Source organism: Halichoerus grypus, chromosome 2 (assembly GCF_964656455.1).
Source record: "Halichoerus grypus chromosome 2, mHalGry1.hap1.1, whole genome shotgun sequence".
Classification (NCBI taxonomy): domain Eukaryota; kingdom Metazoa; phylum Chordata; class Mammalia; order Carnivora; family Phocidae; genus Halichoerus; species Halichoerus grypus.
This window is the reverse complement of record NC_135713.1, coordinates 80,470,864-80,491,112: the sequence shown is the minus strand read 5'-3', so window position 1 is coordinate 80,491,112 and position 20,249 is coordinate 80,470,864. Positions and strand designations below refer to the sequence as shown.

At 36.8% G+C, this 20,249-nt stretch overlaps 1 protein-coding gene across 6 annotated transcripts in view; it reads right to left on the bottom strand.

The window, feature by feature from the left end:
* The window catches only part of KIAA0825 (KIAA0825 ortholog), a 399,405-nt gene that overhangs the window by 210,377 nt on the left and 168,779 nt on the right, over positions 1 to 20,249 (bottom strand). For 5 of the 6 annotated variants that reach the window (XM_036094057.2, XM_078067062.1, XM_078067060.1 and 2 more), the window contains 3 exons: positions 14,715 to 14,894; positions 8,578 to 8,802; positions 789 to 1,197 (listed from right to left, as the gene is read on the bottom strand). In XM_036094057.2, the coding sequence (XP_035949950.2) occupies positions 789 to 1,197; positions 8,578 to 8,802; positions 14,715 to 14,894 (814 nt within the window). The remainder of the gene's footprint in view (positions 1 to 788; positions 1,198 to 8,577; positions 8,803 to 14,714; positions 14,895 to 20,249) is intronic. The other variant, XM_078067063.1, reaches the window with a different exon arrangement.

Below are 20,249 nucleotides of genomic sequence, written 5' to 3'. Positions count from 1 at the left end.
CTGCTAGCAACATGAGTAGATTTTAAAAGAATGGGGACAGTGTGTGAGTGGTCTAAGAAAGGGCTGGTTAGTGATCTATAGGCCATATGAACTGTAATTCCTTTATCAATATCATGCAGTTCTAAACTGAAGACTAATTTTAAGACAGGAGTACTCTATGTACATATTTAAATTCATCAGGGACCCTTAAAAATCTTAGCAATACCACAAATCACTTAGCTCTTGGTGACAAACCAGTGAGAAGGCTGACATTTTCATACAGAAACAGCTGGGTGTGTTTATAGCTCGAGTGTGATATGCCCCAGTTGCCCTCTGGGATTCTTACATTACCAGATGAAAAATGTGTACCTTTTTGACAATCAGGTACACAGAAAGCAATAAAAAGCCTTTTATATCCATTAATTCCTTCTTAATTTAATCTCCATGCCCAATCCATTTACAGAATGCTCCAGGCTATCCACTGGATACCTGTTTGTGCACTGAAAAGGAATGAAACCAAATTCTCTCGGGTTTAACTGCCACCCTTTTTATCAGAAACCTTAAGATGGTGACTAAACAGGTATAATGTTCCAGCGTGTCAATGGGGTTCAAATTTTAATAAAACAGGGAACGTCTGATAATCCCGTTTTTAATGGACTATTTATCTTTTTCTGTATTCATCAAAGTTCCCATGAAGTTAAAGAAAATAACCACTGTTGCCTATCTCAGTCTTTTGTTGTTGTTTATTGGTCATTTTGTTATGGTGAACATATTTGATGAAATTCAGTGAAACAAAAATATCGCTTTACCATTTGGTGCTCAATTTCCTTGCTTTCAACAATTGGCTCTCAATCCAGTTGGGTTTTTCCTGCTCAATGCTCTGTATGACCTTCTGGGTCATTTGATTAGGGCCACTTGTCTGCTTTCCCATGATGCTTTCCAAACACACACAGATTAAACCAAGTTTCTCTTTACTCCATCTGTCAAGGGAGGCACCTGTTAAAAGTTCCACAGTGTTTCCATCCTCAAATATCCGACATATAATTACAATCAAGTTCCAGACAAGGAGGCTAGCTTTCTTCAATTCAACAAAGTTTTCTGACATTTTTCTCTCAGACAGAAAAAAGAAGTATTTAATTGGGGGAGGCAAACATGCAATCACCGTAGGTAACTTGCTGATTACAATAGATACTGCCTGAGCAGCAAGCCTTGTGAAGCCTGGGGAAGAAAGGAAAGAAAAGGTATGATTAATATTAGCATTTGCATTCCGTCACTGTGTTGTTTTGAGTGTTGCGTGGGGATGTCTAATTTTTGTGGATAAAATTGTCGAGAAGAGCAAGTGCTTGACATATTCCGACAGAACTTCACTGGGGTCCCCTCCAGTGCTGCCTAAAATTCCTCAAATCTCAAACACATTTTTTTTTCTTTTCTCATGAATGAAGATTAGAAAATGTAAAATTATTAATTATACTTTTATCTATTAGGACTGCAGGTTTAAAGGGCTCAGATGCCCTCTTAATTAACAAATGTAAAGGCACTTCTGTTGGACCTCTCTGTGGCCTTTGATATTTTCTTAAACTTCCTCCTCCCTTGGAATCCATAACAGAATCATTCCAGATTTTGCCGGGACTGGCTCCCCTTCTTCTACTTTTTAGCCCAAATGTCACCTCCTCAGATAGCCTTCACTCACCACCCCATCCAAAGCATCCCTTCATGCTCTTCCCATCCCAGGTCCCACTTCCTCTCTATCATCAGAGGCTATTTTGTCACCAAAAATTCTCTTCCCAATTGTTAATTATCTGTCACCCTCCACTAGAACATAAGCTCCATGAAGACACTACTGTATCCCCAACACTGAGTACTTCATATATCAGCTGTTCAATAAAGATTTGGTGAATGAATGAGCCAACAAACTGTGTCCCATGCTAGTTCTAGTTTATACTAACACCTCTTAAATGTAGGTATTGTTAAGAAGTCCTTACCTATTGAATGATGATTCTACACACTCTCCCTTGCTTGGGGTCCTTTCTCTGAAGGATGTACTGATCTTCCCTCTCTAGATCAGGGTACCTCAACTTTGGCATTAATGACATTTGGGCTGGATAATTCTTTGTTGGGAGGAGCTGTCCTATGCACTACAAGATGTTTCAGCAGCATCTCTAGCCTACACCCGCTAAATCCCAAGTAATGTTCTCCTCAGTGTGACAACCAAGAATGTCTCCAAGCATTGCCAAATGTCCCCTGGGGGGCAAAACCTTTCCTGGGGGAGAACCACTCTTCTAGATGATTCTCAGAATCTTCAGTCTTGGCCTTTCTCCAGGGTAGCAATCCTACAACTACAGCTCCCTATTGGACATTTCACTTCTCTGTTCTAGTAGTGATTAACTCATTATAATTAAAACCAAATTAATTGTTTTCCTCCCAAACTAGCTTCGCCTTGCTGACTCTCCCTCCCTCCTCCCTCCATCCCTTCCATTCTTCCTTCTTTTAAAATCTGTTAAGTAGTCCTGTTGATCTTTCATTCCAGAAACCACATTGATAAATCCTCCTACCCCCTCATCTCTGACGTCCAGTTTCACCCCACTGTGAAACATGGCTACCCACCTATTAAAGCCCCTCCTTACAAATGGTACCTGGACTACTGCAGTACTTTCATAACTCATCTCCCTGCTCCAGACTATGCTCAGCCACTCTCCTGTGTTGTGAAGCCAAATTCACATACTATAAAATCTGTTATCTAATTTCTCAGCCACAGTTGTTTGAGCTGCTCCCACTGTTATGAGATCAGTCTCTGGAGTGTTGCTGTCAAAATACTCCACAGTCCAACCTCAGACAGTTTCTGTAAACCTCTTTATTTTTATCCTCATTGCTTTTAGGCTTCTAGATATCTCATTACTCTAACATGGAATGCCCTCTTTCTCCATGGGTCACCCATCTTTTTCAACTCTTGGTTCAAAGTCCTGTCCTCCTGTGAATTTTATTTGAACATACTATCTATATGACCAGTTTGGTAATTAAGTCTGTAATGTGCATGCTGTCATCTTTTGTATTATCATCTATTATTGCTTATGTTATTTATGTCTTCATGAGTTATCTTTACAACTAGATGAAAAGCTCCTCAAGAGCATGGAAAAAAACCTCATCAGTCTTTGACTATCCCACAAAGCCAAGCACGGTGTTTTAATCCACTACATACATAATAGAATTTGAAAATTGAAACTGAGTGACAAGTCAAAAGAAGGTAGCTTTGAGTTCTTCAGTAAAACATTCTTTACTGCTTTTGCTAAACACAAATAATAAAACAATGTGAAAGATTTTTCAAGATATTTGTGACATTTAAAGAAGTCACTCTGCTCTAAAAAAGTACAAAGCTCTTGGAAAATATATGTCTAGTCTAGTGACTCCACAGAAATTCATGACAACTTAAGAATCATGTTAAAAATGAACTGGAACAGTCTTCATAAGTTTGTAAAATTGGGCCCAACATATATTTGAAAGATCTCATAAGACTATTGTGTTCAATAAAATAATAAATGTGAGAACATCTAGTTCAGTACTTGGTAACGAATAGTTCCTTGATAAATGCTTTCTTTTTGTCCAAATGAGTATGCTTAGATGAAGCTTGAAATATAGATAAAGCAAATTAAGAAACTCCTTTGTGACCACTCTTCCCTGTGTTCTCAAATGATTTTAAATGTTTGTTGTTCTTTACGTGTTTGTGTCATATACTCCCAATTCTACCCTCAGGTGTTTGACTTAAAAGATTCTATCTTGTGTTCTGCTTATTTAAAAGAGGGTTTAACTGCAGATACCAAGGAAACATTTGAAAATCTAAGGAGATATCAGGTAAAGATTACCGATTCTCTTTACATCTGCACTTCTACTGATATTTTAGAAAATCTGAGGACTCCAGGTACTCAGATCCCCACGACTTTATTAAAGCTTATGGTAAATTCCAATCAGAACCTTTAGACTACTGACAAATGAATAGATCTATTCTACTAATCATAGGAACTCTGAGTCTGTGATGATGTTAACAACACTCCAGGCAGGGATCTTTTAAGAATGCCACACACTCATTTTTCTGCCCTTATTTAAATGTTCTGGTTTCTATCTCAGCCATATATATGTTACATGTTGGAAGGGCCAACTTCAGAGCTGACAAAGTGTGAAAAAACGTATGTCTTAGAATGGATGCAATGTGATATGAATATTTATGTATTTATCATTTCTTTCTTCCTAGACATGGACCACTGGCTATAATAATATATTTTGTGATTATAAAACATGCAGAAAAGAAATTTACAATGAATGAAGTAAAGACAAAATAATATCTTAAAGTTATTTTTAAAATTTTATTTATTAATGTTATAAGGTGTCCATAATAATTTCTTGACTGAGAATAATGTGATTTAATATGCTTTACTATTTTTAAAATCTGGGCTTAACACTTCGATAGAATGATTCAAAGGGCAGGTTCTAAGTTCAGTTTGTTTCAATGCTTGATTTTAATGGCTATCGTAGGTGAAAAAGCTACTACATGAACCTACATAGATCCATGTTGGAACAAGCGTATTAATAACTGTGCTTGTGAAATCATGGCACTTGTTTTTCAATCTCAACCATCAAATAGGCAAAGGCTGTTGTTGACATTTGACTGCTAAATATTCATTAATCATGATGTCAATTAGTTATTCTTGAAAACAAGTAGAAAAATATTTCATTTTTGTATTTTCAAGAAAAATATTCAGGAATCACTGAAACTCTTATTTGGAATATTTTAAATTATGTTAGAAAACTCTATTTCTAAGTTCTTAAGTGTGTAGGTAGGGTATTTTTATTGGTGATACTGGTTTTTATAGAACTAGTATTTCTGGGTTTTATAAAATGAACTATCTTAGTAACTTCTGATAGCATTTTGTAATTTCTGCCATCAGTTTCTTTCCCAACAAATCTGCATGTGAACGATAACATGAATACATTTCTTCTTGTAATGCTACCTCTGTTTCCTCGCCAGAATCCATTCATTTAAAACAATCACTCCAACAGTTTTCCCATAAAGCATTCTTTTTATTTAAAAAGTAATTTATTGGGGTAGCTGGCTGACTCAATATTACTCTTAATCTTGGTGTTCTAAATTCAAGCCCCATGATGGGTATAGAGATTACTTAAAAATAAAATCTCAAAAAATAAAATAAATAAAAAGTAATTTACTGCTACAAAAATTTCTCTGGCATATCTTTCATTTAATTGCTGTCAATGAGGGACGCCTGGGTGGCTCAGTTGGTTCAGCGTCTGCCTTCGGCTCAGGTCGTGATCCCAGGGTTCTGGGATCAAGCCGCACGTCGGGCTCCTTGCTCAGCGGGAAGCCTGTTTCTCCCTCTGCCTGCCGCTCCCCCTGCTTGCTCTCTCTCTCTCTGACAAATAAATAAAATCTTTAAAAAAAATTGCTGTCAGTGAAACAAAACAACTACTTTGTGTATCTGTTCTTTGAAACATAATGGAGCAAATACCTAAGCTGAGCTGTATCAGAAGCATCTGAACTTTCCATTCAACTCTTTGGTAAGTCTCCTACATTGTATGATTTATTGTAATATTTATTTCTTTAAATCGTCACTATTTTCTATGTAACAGTATTTACTGACAATGTAATACAAAAATGCATTTCAGTTTGTCACCATAGTGTTGTCCGTGTTCTCTCATTTTCACCGTTTCAGGAAGGACAAATGTTCCCTTAAGTTAGTGACTATTTGTCTTTTAATAAGTTAGAATCCTCAAAAAAACCCACCACCACCACCAACAACAAAAAGGACTCTAAATATTTAACACTACTTAGACAAATACTGTAAAGTACTGGTTATATCACTTGACTTACTAACATTCTTGGAAACAATTATAGAGGTTTGTCTTCATGTTTTGGATGCTTAGTTTTGAAATCTTTGGCTAATCAAGATGATTTCCAACCATCTTTAGCTAGTATCTCAAGGCACGATACCTACTTAGGAGGGATTCATGTTTAACAATAATGTATGGGAAGTCATATTTCAAGTGGTTTTCCCATATATTTCTTTTTAAAATCTTTTTTTTTTTTTTTTTTTTTTTTTGCCAAATCTGATCAGATCATCATCATTTTACCTTATAAATATGGCTGAGAAAGAGCTCATGTCAGGAACAGACATCAATGTGAGCTTTTTCACTTGGTTATTGTCCGCCCTTCCTTGCACTGTCAGTATTAGGTTTCACCTGCAGCTGATTTGTTAATTTACAGGAATATGTTAAAGCCACTTGTGTGTTTTGTGAGGATTAATATTGTTAAAACTAGATTCTGAAATACAAAGACGAACTTGATTCAATATTGTACCCTAAAAGCTAATGAAAGAGTAGGTCCAAGGGAGAGTTACAGTAACAATCTTCATATGAAATTTTAGTAAAGTTTCATTTCGTCCTTTCTTCTCATATATCAAAGAATTGTCCTGTACATCCCCAGAGGCATTTGCACGCATGTGGAACCAGATACCTCCAGGAGGAGGTATCTACTCTATAGTTTATCTCTAGCCTCAACTAAAGCGCTTGGCATGTAGTAGTAACTCACTTAGTAAATATCAATTGAACGAATAAGGAACTTAATGTCTGGCCTGTAAATATTATCTGTCTTGCATACTGTAGTGATAATAAAGGTTGAGCACTGTCAGTCTAAAAGAGGGTAGAGAGATGGAGAATCATGGTATTCTCCTATTGTTATATCCAACTGGAATGCACAAAATGGTTTATACAATCACTTTCCTCCACCATTTTCTTTTATATATTTATGTGACTTGGCACCATTTATGGCTGTCCATTGTATAAGGGTTATACATCTACTCTTAGTGATAGTTTTATGGAGAATATTACTTAGTATGTAAAATCACAAGAACTGGTATCAACAAAGTAAGCATTTTTTTTTAACCTGAGGTTCTTTGAAAGATTATGGAAGAATTCCAGAGTACCTGTACAAAGCAAAATTATTCATAAATAGAATGACTTGAAAGCCACAAACAAAATAGTGTTACTCATACAACATATGTTAGCTATAGATTATGCCTCCTGAATTGCTCAAAATCTATGAAATATCCAAAAGCTAGAATGAAGGAGAGATGGCAACAACTCAGACAAGGAAGAACTTAAGTAATGAAAAGCTGACATTTTCCAATTTCAATTAAATGGCTTTACTAGATTCAAAGGCAGTTTAATAGGGCTTGGGCAGAATTAAAGCATTACTGTGAAAGGTCACAGATAGATAATTGATTTGAGTTTGTAATATAAGGTTGCTGGATAAAAGCCACATTAGTTAGGATCTCCATGGAGAAGAATGAAAGAAAGACTAGTCCCTTCAATTGACTTTGGTAGGTTCAGTTAGAATATTTTACCATTGAAAGTTTCCTTAAGTTCATGAAAAAAATTCTTCTTTAAAGATTAATATAAAGGGAAAAGTTTTATTTTAAAAATCCTAAAGAAGGTTCATTAATATGGCTACATAATATACATTCAAAGCGATCTTAACACAGAAACACATAGGTACAAAGAAACCAGGTAAGAAGAGAGGTCTTAATTAATAAAATAAATGGGGGGAGCCTGGGTGGCTCAGTCGGTTGAGTATCTGACTCTTGGTTTCAGCTCAGGTCATGATCTCAGGGTTGTGAAATCGAGCCCCAAGTCGGACTCCCTGCTCAGCACGGAGTCTCCTTGAGGATTTGCCTCTTCTGCCTCCCCTCCCCACTCTCTAAAATAAATAAATAAAATCTTTTTTTAAAAAAATTTATTTGACAGAGAGAGTGAGAGAGCACAGCAGGGGGAGCAGCAGAGGGAGAGGGAGGAGCAGGCTCCCCACTGAGCAGGGAGCCCGATTAGGGACTTGATCCCAGGCCCTGGGATCATGACCTGAGCTGAAGGCAGAGGCTTAAGAGACTGAGCCACCCAGGTGTCCCAATAAATAAATCTTTAAAAAATAAAATAAAATAAACGAATAATGTAACTCATGGTTCTAAAACACACTTAGATGCACGGCCCCTAATAGGAACAATGCACTGAATTCAGAACCATAGATATCGGGGGAAAATACTCTGTTAAAAAAACCACATGGTTACTAAATGGGGTGCTATTTTTTACCTAAACAGTACACAAGTAGGTCTGTTAACAAGAGAAAAGAAAGTAATAATTGGTGGTTGCAGTGGAAAAAACTTTAAGGAAAAATATTAAACTGAACCTCAGAACAATCTTCTTGAGAGTATGAATTTTAGATTACTTAATAGATTTAAGGTTAGTCACAATCATTGACTAATCTGTTAATACTAACATGAACACAACATATCACAGAAAATTCTGTAGTTAAATAAAGACTTTGACCATTGGAGTAATTTTCATTTCTAGTTTCGTTGGTCATAAGGCTCACAATAAAAAAAAAATTACAGGTCCCAAATACACAGAAATGGTGGGAAAAGGACTAATATAGTTTACAAATCTTACAATTTTTAGAATTTTACTTGATTTCATATCCTGGAAAATTGCTTCTTCGCGGATATGTTTTTAAAAAAAAAAAAGGAAAGAAAGAAAGGAAGATACCTTTGCTTGATTCTTTCCTTTTAGTTTCTTTTGGAATGTAATTCCATTCCTTTGGAATGCTCTCACGCAAACATTCAGGAACGCTGTGCTTGTTGAGGTTGGTCTCACAGCTTCTCCCAGAGCTCATCACAAATATTATCTGCTGTACGATGTCCTTGACAGCGTCAGTCAGTGCCAATCTCAAGCATCGGATGACCTCTAGCTCGGACTCCATGCACGTTGAGACTTTAAAATCAGACAGCATATTACAGTTAGCAGAATCTGGAAATATTTTGTGTGTTATTCAACTGGGAATTCAGTTTGTCAGTAATCTAATTTAAAGCTATAGAAAAGGAGAGCTGCTTTTAACTTTGAAATCATATAATTAATAAACAGTCCATAAACATTTGGGAAAAAAAGTTTCTTCTTAGTAATAAAGAAAATGGCAATTAAAATAATAGTGAATAACAACATTTGCTTGTGGTTTGGAACTCTAAAGGTAGAAATATAAATGGTATGACCTTCTTAGATGACAACTTGGCAAAAATATCAACACTTTAACATTTTACTTACCTGCTAACCCACTTATTCTGTCTCTAAGACTTCATCCTAAGAAATTAATTACAATCATGTAAAGGATATAAAGGTAAATTGAAAATAATCTAAATGTCCAATAATTGGTTATTTGTTTAAATAGCTACACATCTATACAATAAAGCCACATATTATTCAGTAGAAAAATAAAGGCAGGTTAGGAAAAGCATGACATGATATTTATTTTAAATACACACATGCACACACACACAAAAGAATTAAAAGATGCACTCTACAACATTAATGGTGATTATTAATGACTGATGTGATTTCAGATATTTTCCTCTTCCTTTCCTTTTTCCCCTTTTTACTTTTGTTTCTTTTGTATCCTCCCTCCCTTCTTTCCTTCTTTTTGCCATCCTGCCTTCTTTCTGATTATATATATTACCTACCATGACTATGCATTACTTGTGTGATAAATGCAATAAAATTTTACTTGTTTTTTAATATGACAGGGAAGTCTTGGGATAACCACTTGAATCAATACAGAAAAGTATCTATATGTTTTTCCCCTCAAATTTTGAGGTAATGTTCCTTTTTTTTTTTTTTTAACTTTTATTTACTTAAGTAATCTCTACACCCAACATGGGGCTCAAATTCACAACCCTGAGGTCAAGAGTTGCATGCTCTTCTGACTGAGCCAGTCAGGCACCCTGGGGTGATATTTCTCAAATGACTCAATCCATTGTTAAAACTACCATGCTGCTGGGATGCCTGGGTGGCTCAGTCGGTTAAGCCTCTGCCTTCGGCTCAGGTCATGATCCCAGGGTCCTGGGATCGAGTCCCACGTAGGGCTCCTTGCTCAGCAGGGAGCCTACTTCTCCCTCTGCCTGCCGCTCCCCATGCTTGTGCTCTCTCTCTCTGATAAATAAACAAATAAAAATTTTAAAAAAACAAAAAACAAAAAACTACCATGCTGCTGGAATGCCTGGGTGGCTCAGTCTGTTGAGTGACTCTTGATTTCAGCTCAGGTCGCGACCTCAGAGTCCTAGGATCAAGCCCCACATGGAGCCCCCTGTGGAGCCTTGCACTGAGCTCTGTGCTCAGTGAGGAGTCTGCTTCAGGATTCTCTCTCTCTCCCTCACTCCCTCACTCTAAAATAAATAAATAAATCTTAAAAAAAAAAAAAAAAAGAACCGCCATGCTTAAGAGAATCTTGATACTATCCAATATTGAGAGTTTAACTTTTTAACATAGTGCAATCATTGGGTGAGCTGATGCTCTTTATGGCAATGGTGGAGGATAGAGCAGTCTATCTTTTTAAGTGATGCTTCAAGACTTTAATTCATTGAAAGGCATAAAGAAGACTTCTTCCTGTATCTGTAATTAATATTTATTTTGCTTGAACTCTGTGGAGTTATGGATTAAATACATCTCAGGTATCTAAAAATTCTAGAAAGCCAGAAATTCCCCTATTTCCTTTTATTAAAAGGGAATGTTTATTCCTTTTAAAATAAAATCAACGTATTACAAATGATAGAGAAAATAACAGTCTTATCTCAAAGAATTATTTAAAACCTATATGAATTAATTTGTAGGCACTATATACACTATGTAAGTATATGCTATTATTATTATTACCTAAGACGAATTTCTGTAAAGTTTATAATATTATAGTATAGGGTGCCCAGTGTTCTCTTGATGCAGGGTTCTGAAACAAGTTGAGCATGGGATACCTATGGTAGGGATAAGGTACAGATATAGCAAGAAGAAAAGGAAAAATAAGAAGTAGAGAGAATAAAGCAAGTGACAAGCCCTTCTGGTTTCTGGCTCTATGTATATAAAGAGCTTGGAAGTCACCACTCTGTCCTAACAACAAGTAAAAAGCTAAATAGATGGAAAAATCAACAACTCTTCTTGGATCTGTAGAGAGGTGGGGACACTAGGCAAACCACTGTCCCCAAGACTGGAGTGACAAACAACAAATATAGGGAGTCACAGCTTACTGGAGTGGAGACTCATAAGCGCAACCTACCATGGGAACAAGTGCCAAGGGAGAAAGTCTGAATTGTAATTGATGAACTGCTGGAGACTCAGTGTGGACAAGTCTTAGAGTTAACACTCCAGGGGGACCCTGTCATGTGGAGGCTGCCACACTTCTGTGAGTTTTACCTCTATGAGTTCAACTAGGTGCCCATAGTAAATGTCAAAGAAAAATCTCCAAGAGCTTCTAGCAAGAGGAGAAGAAAAGGAATATTTTGAAATAAGCCAGAGCACTCTGTTCTTAAGGGCTGCCCTCAGGAGAAACTACTAAAATAGAGCCTACCCACTGGGATATTATCAGAGCCTAACTGACCTAGAAGAAGGGACATATGCAACTTCAGCCCACTCTAGCCATACTCTCCTACATAAAATGGGAGAAAAAAAAAACCTGAGAAACACTTGCGAAGTACACCATCCAGAGGTATAGGCCCACTAAAGACTGAGACCTGATCACAGAACTATAGAATGCTTCTCCTCCCCCAAATCTCTCCCCCACATCACTAAAAGCCTCTTTATAGCAGTTTCTTTTACCCAATACATCATGTACAGTTTTCAAGAAAAAAATTACAAGATATACTAAAAGGCAAAGAACACAATTTGAAAAGACAGAGCAAGCATCAGAAACAGATATGGCAATTAGAATTATCAGACGAGGAATTAAAATAACTATGATTAATATGCTAAGGATTCTAATGGATAAATTAGACAGCATGCAAGAACAAATGGGTAGTGTAAGTAGAGAGATGGAAATCTTGAGAAAGAACCAAAAGGAAACACTAGACATCAAAAATAGTGTAACAAAAATGAAGAATGCCTTTCTTGGGCTTATTAGTAGACTGGACATAGGTGAGAAAAGAAACTCTGGGCTTGAGGATATCTCAATAGAAATCTCCAAAACTCAAAAGCAAAGAGGTCAAAGTCTGGGGAAAAAAAAAAAAAAAAGAACAGAATATCCAAGGACTGTGGGACAACTACAAAAGGTGTAACATACTTGCATACGTGTAATGGGAATACCAGGAGAAGAAAGAGAAAGGAACAGAAGAAATATTTAACACAATAATGACTGCAAAGTTCCCCTCAATTTACTATCAAACACAAACCACATATCTAGAAAGCTCAGAGAACACCAAGCAGGGTACATGCTTAAAACTACTCATACACATATCATTTTCAAACTACAAAAAAGCAAAGATAAAGAAGTCCTGAAAAAAGCCAGAGGAAAAAAAATTTATCTTATTTATAGAAGAACGAATGTCAGAATTAACATCCAACTTTTTAGAAACCATGCAAAGAAGAGTGGAGTGAAATATTTAAAGTGTTGCAAAAACAGCAACAACATCAAGAACAAAAAACAAAACCTGAACAACCTAGAGTTCTGTACCCTGCAAAATTATCCTTCACAAGTGAAGGAGAAATAAAGACTTTCTCAGGCAAACAAAAATCGAAGACATTTGTTCCAGTAGACCTGTCTTACAAGAAATGTTAAAAGAAGTTCTATAAAGAAAAGGGAAAGTACATACAGGGAAAACTTGGATCCACATAAAGTAAGGAAAGACATTGAAGAAGGAGTAAGTGAAGGTCAAATAAAAATTTTAATTTTTCTTTTTCAGAATTGATCTAACAGATAAGTCTGAAATAATTCCTACAAGTATTCACTTATGTACATATCTTATACCTAAGTGTACAAAAGTTGAGTCCCTCATGACCGCTGTAGGGTCTCAGGTTCTAGAAAATATTCAAGACCCAGAGAATATTTCATATTTACAGAGAAACAATTCACACAAAGACCAAGGACGTTTCACAAACTTGAAGTTCTGATCCTTTGAAACACCCCACACAATTCAGGCTGTATTAGTAAGTGTAATACCTTTTTCGAGAGACTTGTCTGACCTAGTGGAGAAGGGTTTGGTCAAAGTGTAGGTGAAGAGAAGACTAATCATGAGCGAGTAGCACTTTTGCTTTCTGGTGGCAGCACCTAAAGGCCATTGGTATCTTCCAGGTCATTTTCAGTACAGTTTTGTGCTAAGAGTCAAAATGGTTCAAAAACTTAAAAGTTGAAGAATAAATGGTGGTTGAAGCATGTGGGTCACCAATTCTTTATAATCCTGTGAGAGAATTCAGCTCTCAATTCACCTGAATACCTAAAAGCAAAAGGGGTGGAGGAGCTTTCAAGGTTATTTTTCAAGGTTCAGTTCCATAAAGTCTACATCAGAAGTAATTCAGTCTTTTTAACTGGAAAACTGTCCCTCCTTTGGGTGAAGAGGTAGCCATAAGAAATACATGGAAACTAGGAGATAAAATTTTAAAAGGAGATAATTATTACACAGCCATTAAGTGATACATTCAGGTTTTTAAAATCATTACAAAAAGTTATCTATTGCTATTTTTCAGGGATAATGACCAAGAAAAGTTGTAACATAATGACTTTAAACTAGCTAAAAAGATATTCAAGTAATGTCTAGAGGATAGTCAAAAAGTCCAGGAAGAACAAAACCATGAATATGAGCAAGTTAGATTTTTTTATATGGGTCCCAGGAAATATTTTATGCAAAAGTAGTTTCCAAAACAGTGTATAAAACAGTTTATAGGTCGACAGCCAAATGTAAATGATGTAAATAGTTAATGGACTAACTACTAAGTTCTCATTCTTTGTTTTCCCAAGATATTATGCAGAATTAAAGCCAGGAGATTAAGTATAAAATAATGCAAGAACCTTTTCACCAGGCCCTGAAGGTGGGGCAACACATGAACACTTTCTATTCAGATATGCAACTTGTTCTGGCTTTAACATCCATTCTAGCTGTAGGCAGAAGAACAGCACAAATGGAAAAACATATGGTTCCCAAAGGAACAATAGAACATGCTTGCCTTGTAGAGACAGAGACACTATGGTCATAATAATAAATGCCTTTTACATTTAAAAAAAATTGACCAGTAGTTTTATCCATCAGTTTGTTGAATAAATCCATCTAAGAATTACAAAATATTTTTTCACATGTTACTAATGTCTTATATGCTCAATAGCAAAACATAATCTATGCTAAATATTAAATTAATTTTTACAAGAGGACACTTCCTAATAATTTAAAAAAAGAAAATCTGCATTACATAATTCCCCCACCCCCCAACCTTTCCTTCACCTTGTCGCAAGTATACTATATTTTGTTGTTGTTGTTTTTTTTTAAAGATTTTATTTATTTATCTGACAGAGAGAGAGAGAGAGAACAAGCACACAAGCAAGGAGGGAGCAGCAGAGGGAGAGAGAGAAGCAGGCTCTCCGCTGAGCAGGGAGCCCGACGCAGGGCTCGATCCCAGGACTCTGGGATCATGACTTGAGCCAAAGGCAGACACTTAACCGACTGAGCCACCCAGGCACCTCTGCAAGCATACTATATTTGATAGGACCGAATGGTTAATGATTCCCAAAGAAACGTTTATACTGAAAAAAAAAAAAACTAAGATAAACTTTTACAAATAACAGACTCAGCATAAGTGACAACAATAAAATTTTCAAAACACCTTTAAAGATATATTTAATTATCTATAAAACACTTCTTTTACAAATAGTAAATTTCTCATACCTGGGATGTTATATAGAGAGTCCCATAATTGTTCTTCTTCCATGTAGCTCACAAAAACATTTCCAAATGTTTGTGGAGAAAAACTGCAATGGTATAATACTTTAAAGATGGTTTCTATCAAGCTGGATCCTTGGTTCAGATTATTGTCTGTATCAGAAGCTTGTTCTTGAAAGGGACGTTCTTGGAAAGAATAAAAGTGATTTAGTAAGTATCAGTGAATGTGATTAAATTCTTATCACTTGGGGCACCTGGGTGGCTCAGTCGGTTAAGTGTCCAACTTGATTTTGGCTCAGGTCATGATCTCAGGGTTGTGAGATCGGGCCCCTCATCAGGCTCTGCACTGGGTGTGGAGCCTGTTTAAGATTCTCTCTCTCTCTCTCTCCATCTCTCTCTCAAAAATAAATAAATAAATAAATAAACAAATAAATTCTTATCACTTACTCACACATAATGCAGTAAAACTGTATTTAATATTTACATAATAAGAGAAATGCCACGTTCTTTCAGAGTAATGTCCCACCCAACCCAATATTGTTACTGAGATTCTTATGCTATCTGTGGGGGGAAAATTGTGAGAAGGGCCACAATGACATCACTTCAAAAGGCAAAGCTAGTTTACCTTTATGTCAGAATTCTCTTTCTCTTAAAGAAACTTTTTTGGATTCCTTTTGTCATTTAAAATTAATATACATTCATTCTAAAAATTATAGAACAAAAAACCACAGACAAGTAAGAAAATTAAAATTATGCCAAATTCCACCAACCAGTGATAGCCTATATTTGGTGCAGTGTTTCATTTGTATTATATACAGATATGCATAAATGAATATATATATGTATAACTTGAACACCAAATAGAATTATCCTATACATATTCTTTTGTTATCAAAAACCTACTTAAAGCCAGTTGAATCTTTGTATCTCTCTTCTGGATTTGTGTTCTGAACATTATTATACCCTTTATTCAGAACATAAATTTCATGGGAATTCAGTTATAATCTTCTCAGAATTATGCTATAAATTTGCAAATACATAAATGAAATAAATTTACAAATGTTTCTTAAACCCATAGATCCTGTCATTTAAGACTGAAGAGGTTTATCAATTGGTTCCTCAGGAAAACTATTTAAGGAATTCCCACAAAAACAGAGCCACTTTAATTGCCCTTTTCAGCCCTCGTCTGGCTCTGTTATGACTTCCTCAAAGATAAGTAATCATAAGCTCCTACACTATTGTATTGATAGGTTGGACTGGAAAGGTGAAATAATAATTTCTATTTTGTTTGGACTAATTAGCATTATATGCCCAGTATCATAATATGTAAAAATACTTATTGGATTAAAGATAACACATAACACTGTATGTTAACTACACTGGAATTAAAATAAAGTAGAATAAATAAATAAACATGTCTTGTGTCTTATATTTTAAATATCTTGAATAAATAGAATCTAGATCATTTCGGAATGAGTACATTTCTTCTCCATGCTCATTTGGAAGCTTATGACTTTTAGGTTTCCTGTGGATAATTTTATCTCTGTGATTTGACTTTCAGGATCTAGAGACCCCTCCTCGGGATTTTTGCTAGGACTATTGGTAAAGTGGCATTCCCTCTCTACGGAGTTGCTAAAGCTGGTAGAAAGTAGGCTGGAAGTTACTGATGGGTATTTTGGGGAGGACCTGGCTAAGAATGAATCCAATACAGTAAGAAGCAGAACCAAGAGATAGAATATTCCTGATGATATAACCCTGAAAACTTGGATCCAGCAATGCCTATATATTTATGTTAGCTGAGCTGATATAGTCTCCTTTATGCTTAAACCAGGCTAATTTGGGTTTTTATCGCTTGCAGTCTAAAGCATAAAAGGTTAAATGACAAAGAGTCCTAATCTAGGCATTCATATTTTCATCTTTTTTATTCAAATAGTTTCGGCAGTTCTCTGCCCTTTCCTCTCTCCAATCCCTCTGACATACAACTATCAGTTATCCTTCGTGTCATTCTCCCATGTGTAAACCTTCCCCTGAAATTCCTTAGCCTGACAATGAAGAGTTTGCACCATCTTTTCCCAAATGATATTCCAATCCCCAAATATCTGTTCCACACAGATTGGTGTATTCGCCCTACCTCATAAATGTTCCCTCCCATCTCCTTTTGTTGGTTTATGCTATTGCACTAGTCTAGAATGTTCTCCTCCAACAAAATCCCCATGGTTTAATTAATCAGTTAATGTGTCAGCGGTCATATTACACTAGATGCTGAGGCCTGTGCCTTCCAGGGAGTTACTGACTGTGTATATGTATGTATGTCCGTGAGGGGAGGGAATGAGACGTCTGTAACCGATCACTACAGCAATGTAAGGATAAGTACGTGACCGTACACCCTGGTTTTCTCGGGGCACTCCTCGTTTACGTCTGTTGTTCCGTCATAATTACTCACTAGCATCCTCTTTTAAAAGTGTCCGAGTTTAGGGCGCCTGGGTGGCTCAGTTGGTTAAGCAACTGCCTTCGGCTCAGGTCATGATCCTGGAGTCCCGGGATCGAGTCCCACATCGGGCTCCCTGCTCAGCAGGGGGTCTGCTTCTCCCTGTGCCCTCTTCCCTCTCATGCTCTCTGTCTCTCATTCTCTCTCTCTCAAATAAATAAATAAAATCTTTAAAAAAAAAAAAAAAGTGTCCGAGTTTAGAAGACAAATTATTCAATCATCTCAAGTCTAAGTGGTTTGAGAATAAGGCACGTCAAATATAGTACAATACAAATAAATACAAATAAAGATGATGTTTTAAATTTTTTCAGAGAAAGTCTTTAAGGAGGAGGAGAAGTTTATCAGCCTGACAAGCTTGAGGTACTGGTACTCTCCAGCAACACAGAAAGGTTAGGGGGATGAGAAGAAGGCAGGAAGCTGTTGGCAGGGTGACAGCCAAAGTGTGCCAGGTGGGAGGGAGGTGGGAGACAAAGCTAGTCAATCACCACAGCATGCGTAATCTAGGGCTCCATAAACCGTGCAGTGAGAATGCTGTTGGAGAAAGGGGGTAGGATATGAGGAATAATTACAATAAAAAATAATTATTATTGTTATTACCATAGAAACGTGTCAAGAGGCTTCAATGAAATGATTTTTTTAAAAATTTTTTTCTGTTTTCCTTTGCCCTGAAATAAAGTAGTCTGTTTCGGTTTCCTTGCCACAGAGGGTTTTGCTATTGGAAAAGCACAAATAGACATTGAAGTCAGCTGCCTTCCTAGAGTTTAAAAAAAAAAAAAAAAAAGGAACGAAAGAAAACTAAACCTTTTGAATTGTTATCTGAACGACATGAAATAGCCTTTTTTTTGTAGGCCAAAACAGGTAAAATATTGGCACCACCATAAGATACCAAAGTAGAATGGTGTGTGTCCTCTGAAAAAGGAGATGCTCTGGAACGGAAAAGCAAAGCCACTGGGTCTGCAAGTAGCAGTGCCCAGCGAAGCTGGTTGTGGGGGGGGGGGGCACTGAGGGATGCTGGCTCCCTGACACAGGCTCTCGGCCTCATCCGAGGTTTCAAGTCCCACCCGATGGCTGCACCTGAATGCACCATCTGGACAGGGATACAAGGTATCTCTGCAGGAACTAGGTGCCCGGGTAACTGATGACCAATAAAGCCTCACAGGGACCTCAGCACCACGCTGGGACTGGGGTAGGACCCCTAAGAATAGCATTAAATGTTCTGCCAGCCTGGTAGGATGGGGCTCAGAATTTTCCTAACATTGATCTGCAGATGATGAGTGATTCTGATAGGCCTTTTACATCTGAGTTTATGAATTGAGCTTTATACCAGCTCTATAAAGGTAAAGTTACTATTCACAAAGTACTTACTGTATGCCAAACGTCACATAAACTGCTTTATATCTCATTTTGTCTTCATAATACTCCACAGAATGAGTGCTGATGATCCCAGTTTTAGGGATGAACACAGTAAAGTTGAGACAAATGAAGTAACTTGCCCCAAGTTCACAAAGGGAGTAAGAATTTGCCTGTACTATTTACATTAAACTAGAATCTCAAACGTCTCAAAGCCTGTTTTGCCATTTTTTTGACAGTAACCTCTGAATGCAGAGTACTCAGTCCAAACTAGATGTTTGGCATGTGGCAATTTGCTGCCTTCATGCAAAATCCTTTAATTTCTGATAACATTCTACAATTTCACATACGCTATCTCAGTACGTGTCATTATTTTTAGACTTTCTCTGGATGTGCATCTTATCTGGAGGCATTTTCCCACAGCACCTGGAGCAGTGCTATGCGTTTAACTAAGGTTTTAACACTAACGAAGGAAGAAAAAAAGGCAGAGGGGAGAAAGAGATCTCTTGAGTATTTTTGGTTGGGTTTTGGTCCATCTAGAAATTGCATTTTCTGGAATGAAATTTATCTCCTAGTCAGAATATTCAGAGATTTTTTTCCCCCCAAGTTTCATCCTCCTCATAATCCACTGTATCTTCCCTAGTTACCTTCTCCTTTGAAACCCTCTTCTCTCTTGACTTCCTCGTGGCCATGCTTTCTTGGTTTCATGGTGCCCCATCTTTTCTATAGCTCTTTCTCTTTTATCATCTTGAACCAGGTTGGCAAACTTTTTCTAGAGAGGGCCAGATGGTAAATATTTGAGGTTTTGCAAGCCATTTGGTCTCTGTCTCAGCTGCTCAACTCTGCTGTCATAACATAAAACCAGTCATAGACAATATGTGAATGCAGGGTCAAGGATGTAAATAAAACTGTTTACAGAAACGGTAGTGAGAGGGAGAAGTGGCATCAGCCCGTGGAGGCTCCCCCAGAACCTTGGCCTTAGCCTTCTTTGAACCTCGCTGCTTCACATCTAGCTTAGCAGTTCTGTTATCTTTTGATTTCAAAGACCCCTTTTGTGAAGAAGTTTCCAAATTCATCACCTCTAAATCTAAGCTGTCCTTTTCATGTTCCTTGCTGTATTCTCTATTTCTGCCTAACACCCCACCATTGTCTATTCATCTCCAGGGTCACTGCCTTAGCAATTTTTACTCCTTCTCTGAATTGTTAGATGTTATAAATTAAATGTCTCTCCCCTCAACTCCCTCTCCATAATGAATCAAATATTGATTTTTTTTAAGTTTTTATTTATTTATTTATTTAAGTAATCTCTACACCCTACGTGGGCCTCGAACTCACAACCCTGAGATCAAGAGTTGCATGCTCTTCCAACTGAGCCAGCCAGGTGCCACTCAAATGTTGAATTTTTTTTTTTCCAATTGTGTGCCTTCTCTTTTCCTAATGCCATTAATACACTTTAGGTTTTTTTTTTTTTTTTTTTAACCTCTTATTTTAATCAAAACACTTGCCAGAATATGCATTAAATCTAACTCCTCTGGCTACCTTTTAAAGTCCTCCATAAACCATGCCTCACAAATCCAGACTTATCATTTCCTATTACCTCCAATATTCCAAGGTAATTTCTAAGTCGAACTTCACCTACTATCTAAGAAGGTCTGGATGGAAAGTGAGGCTCAGCGGATTCTAGATGTTTCTAAGGTCTGTGC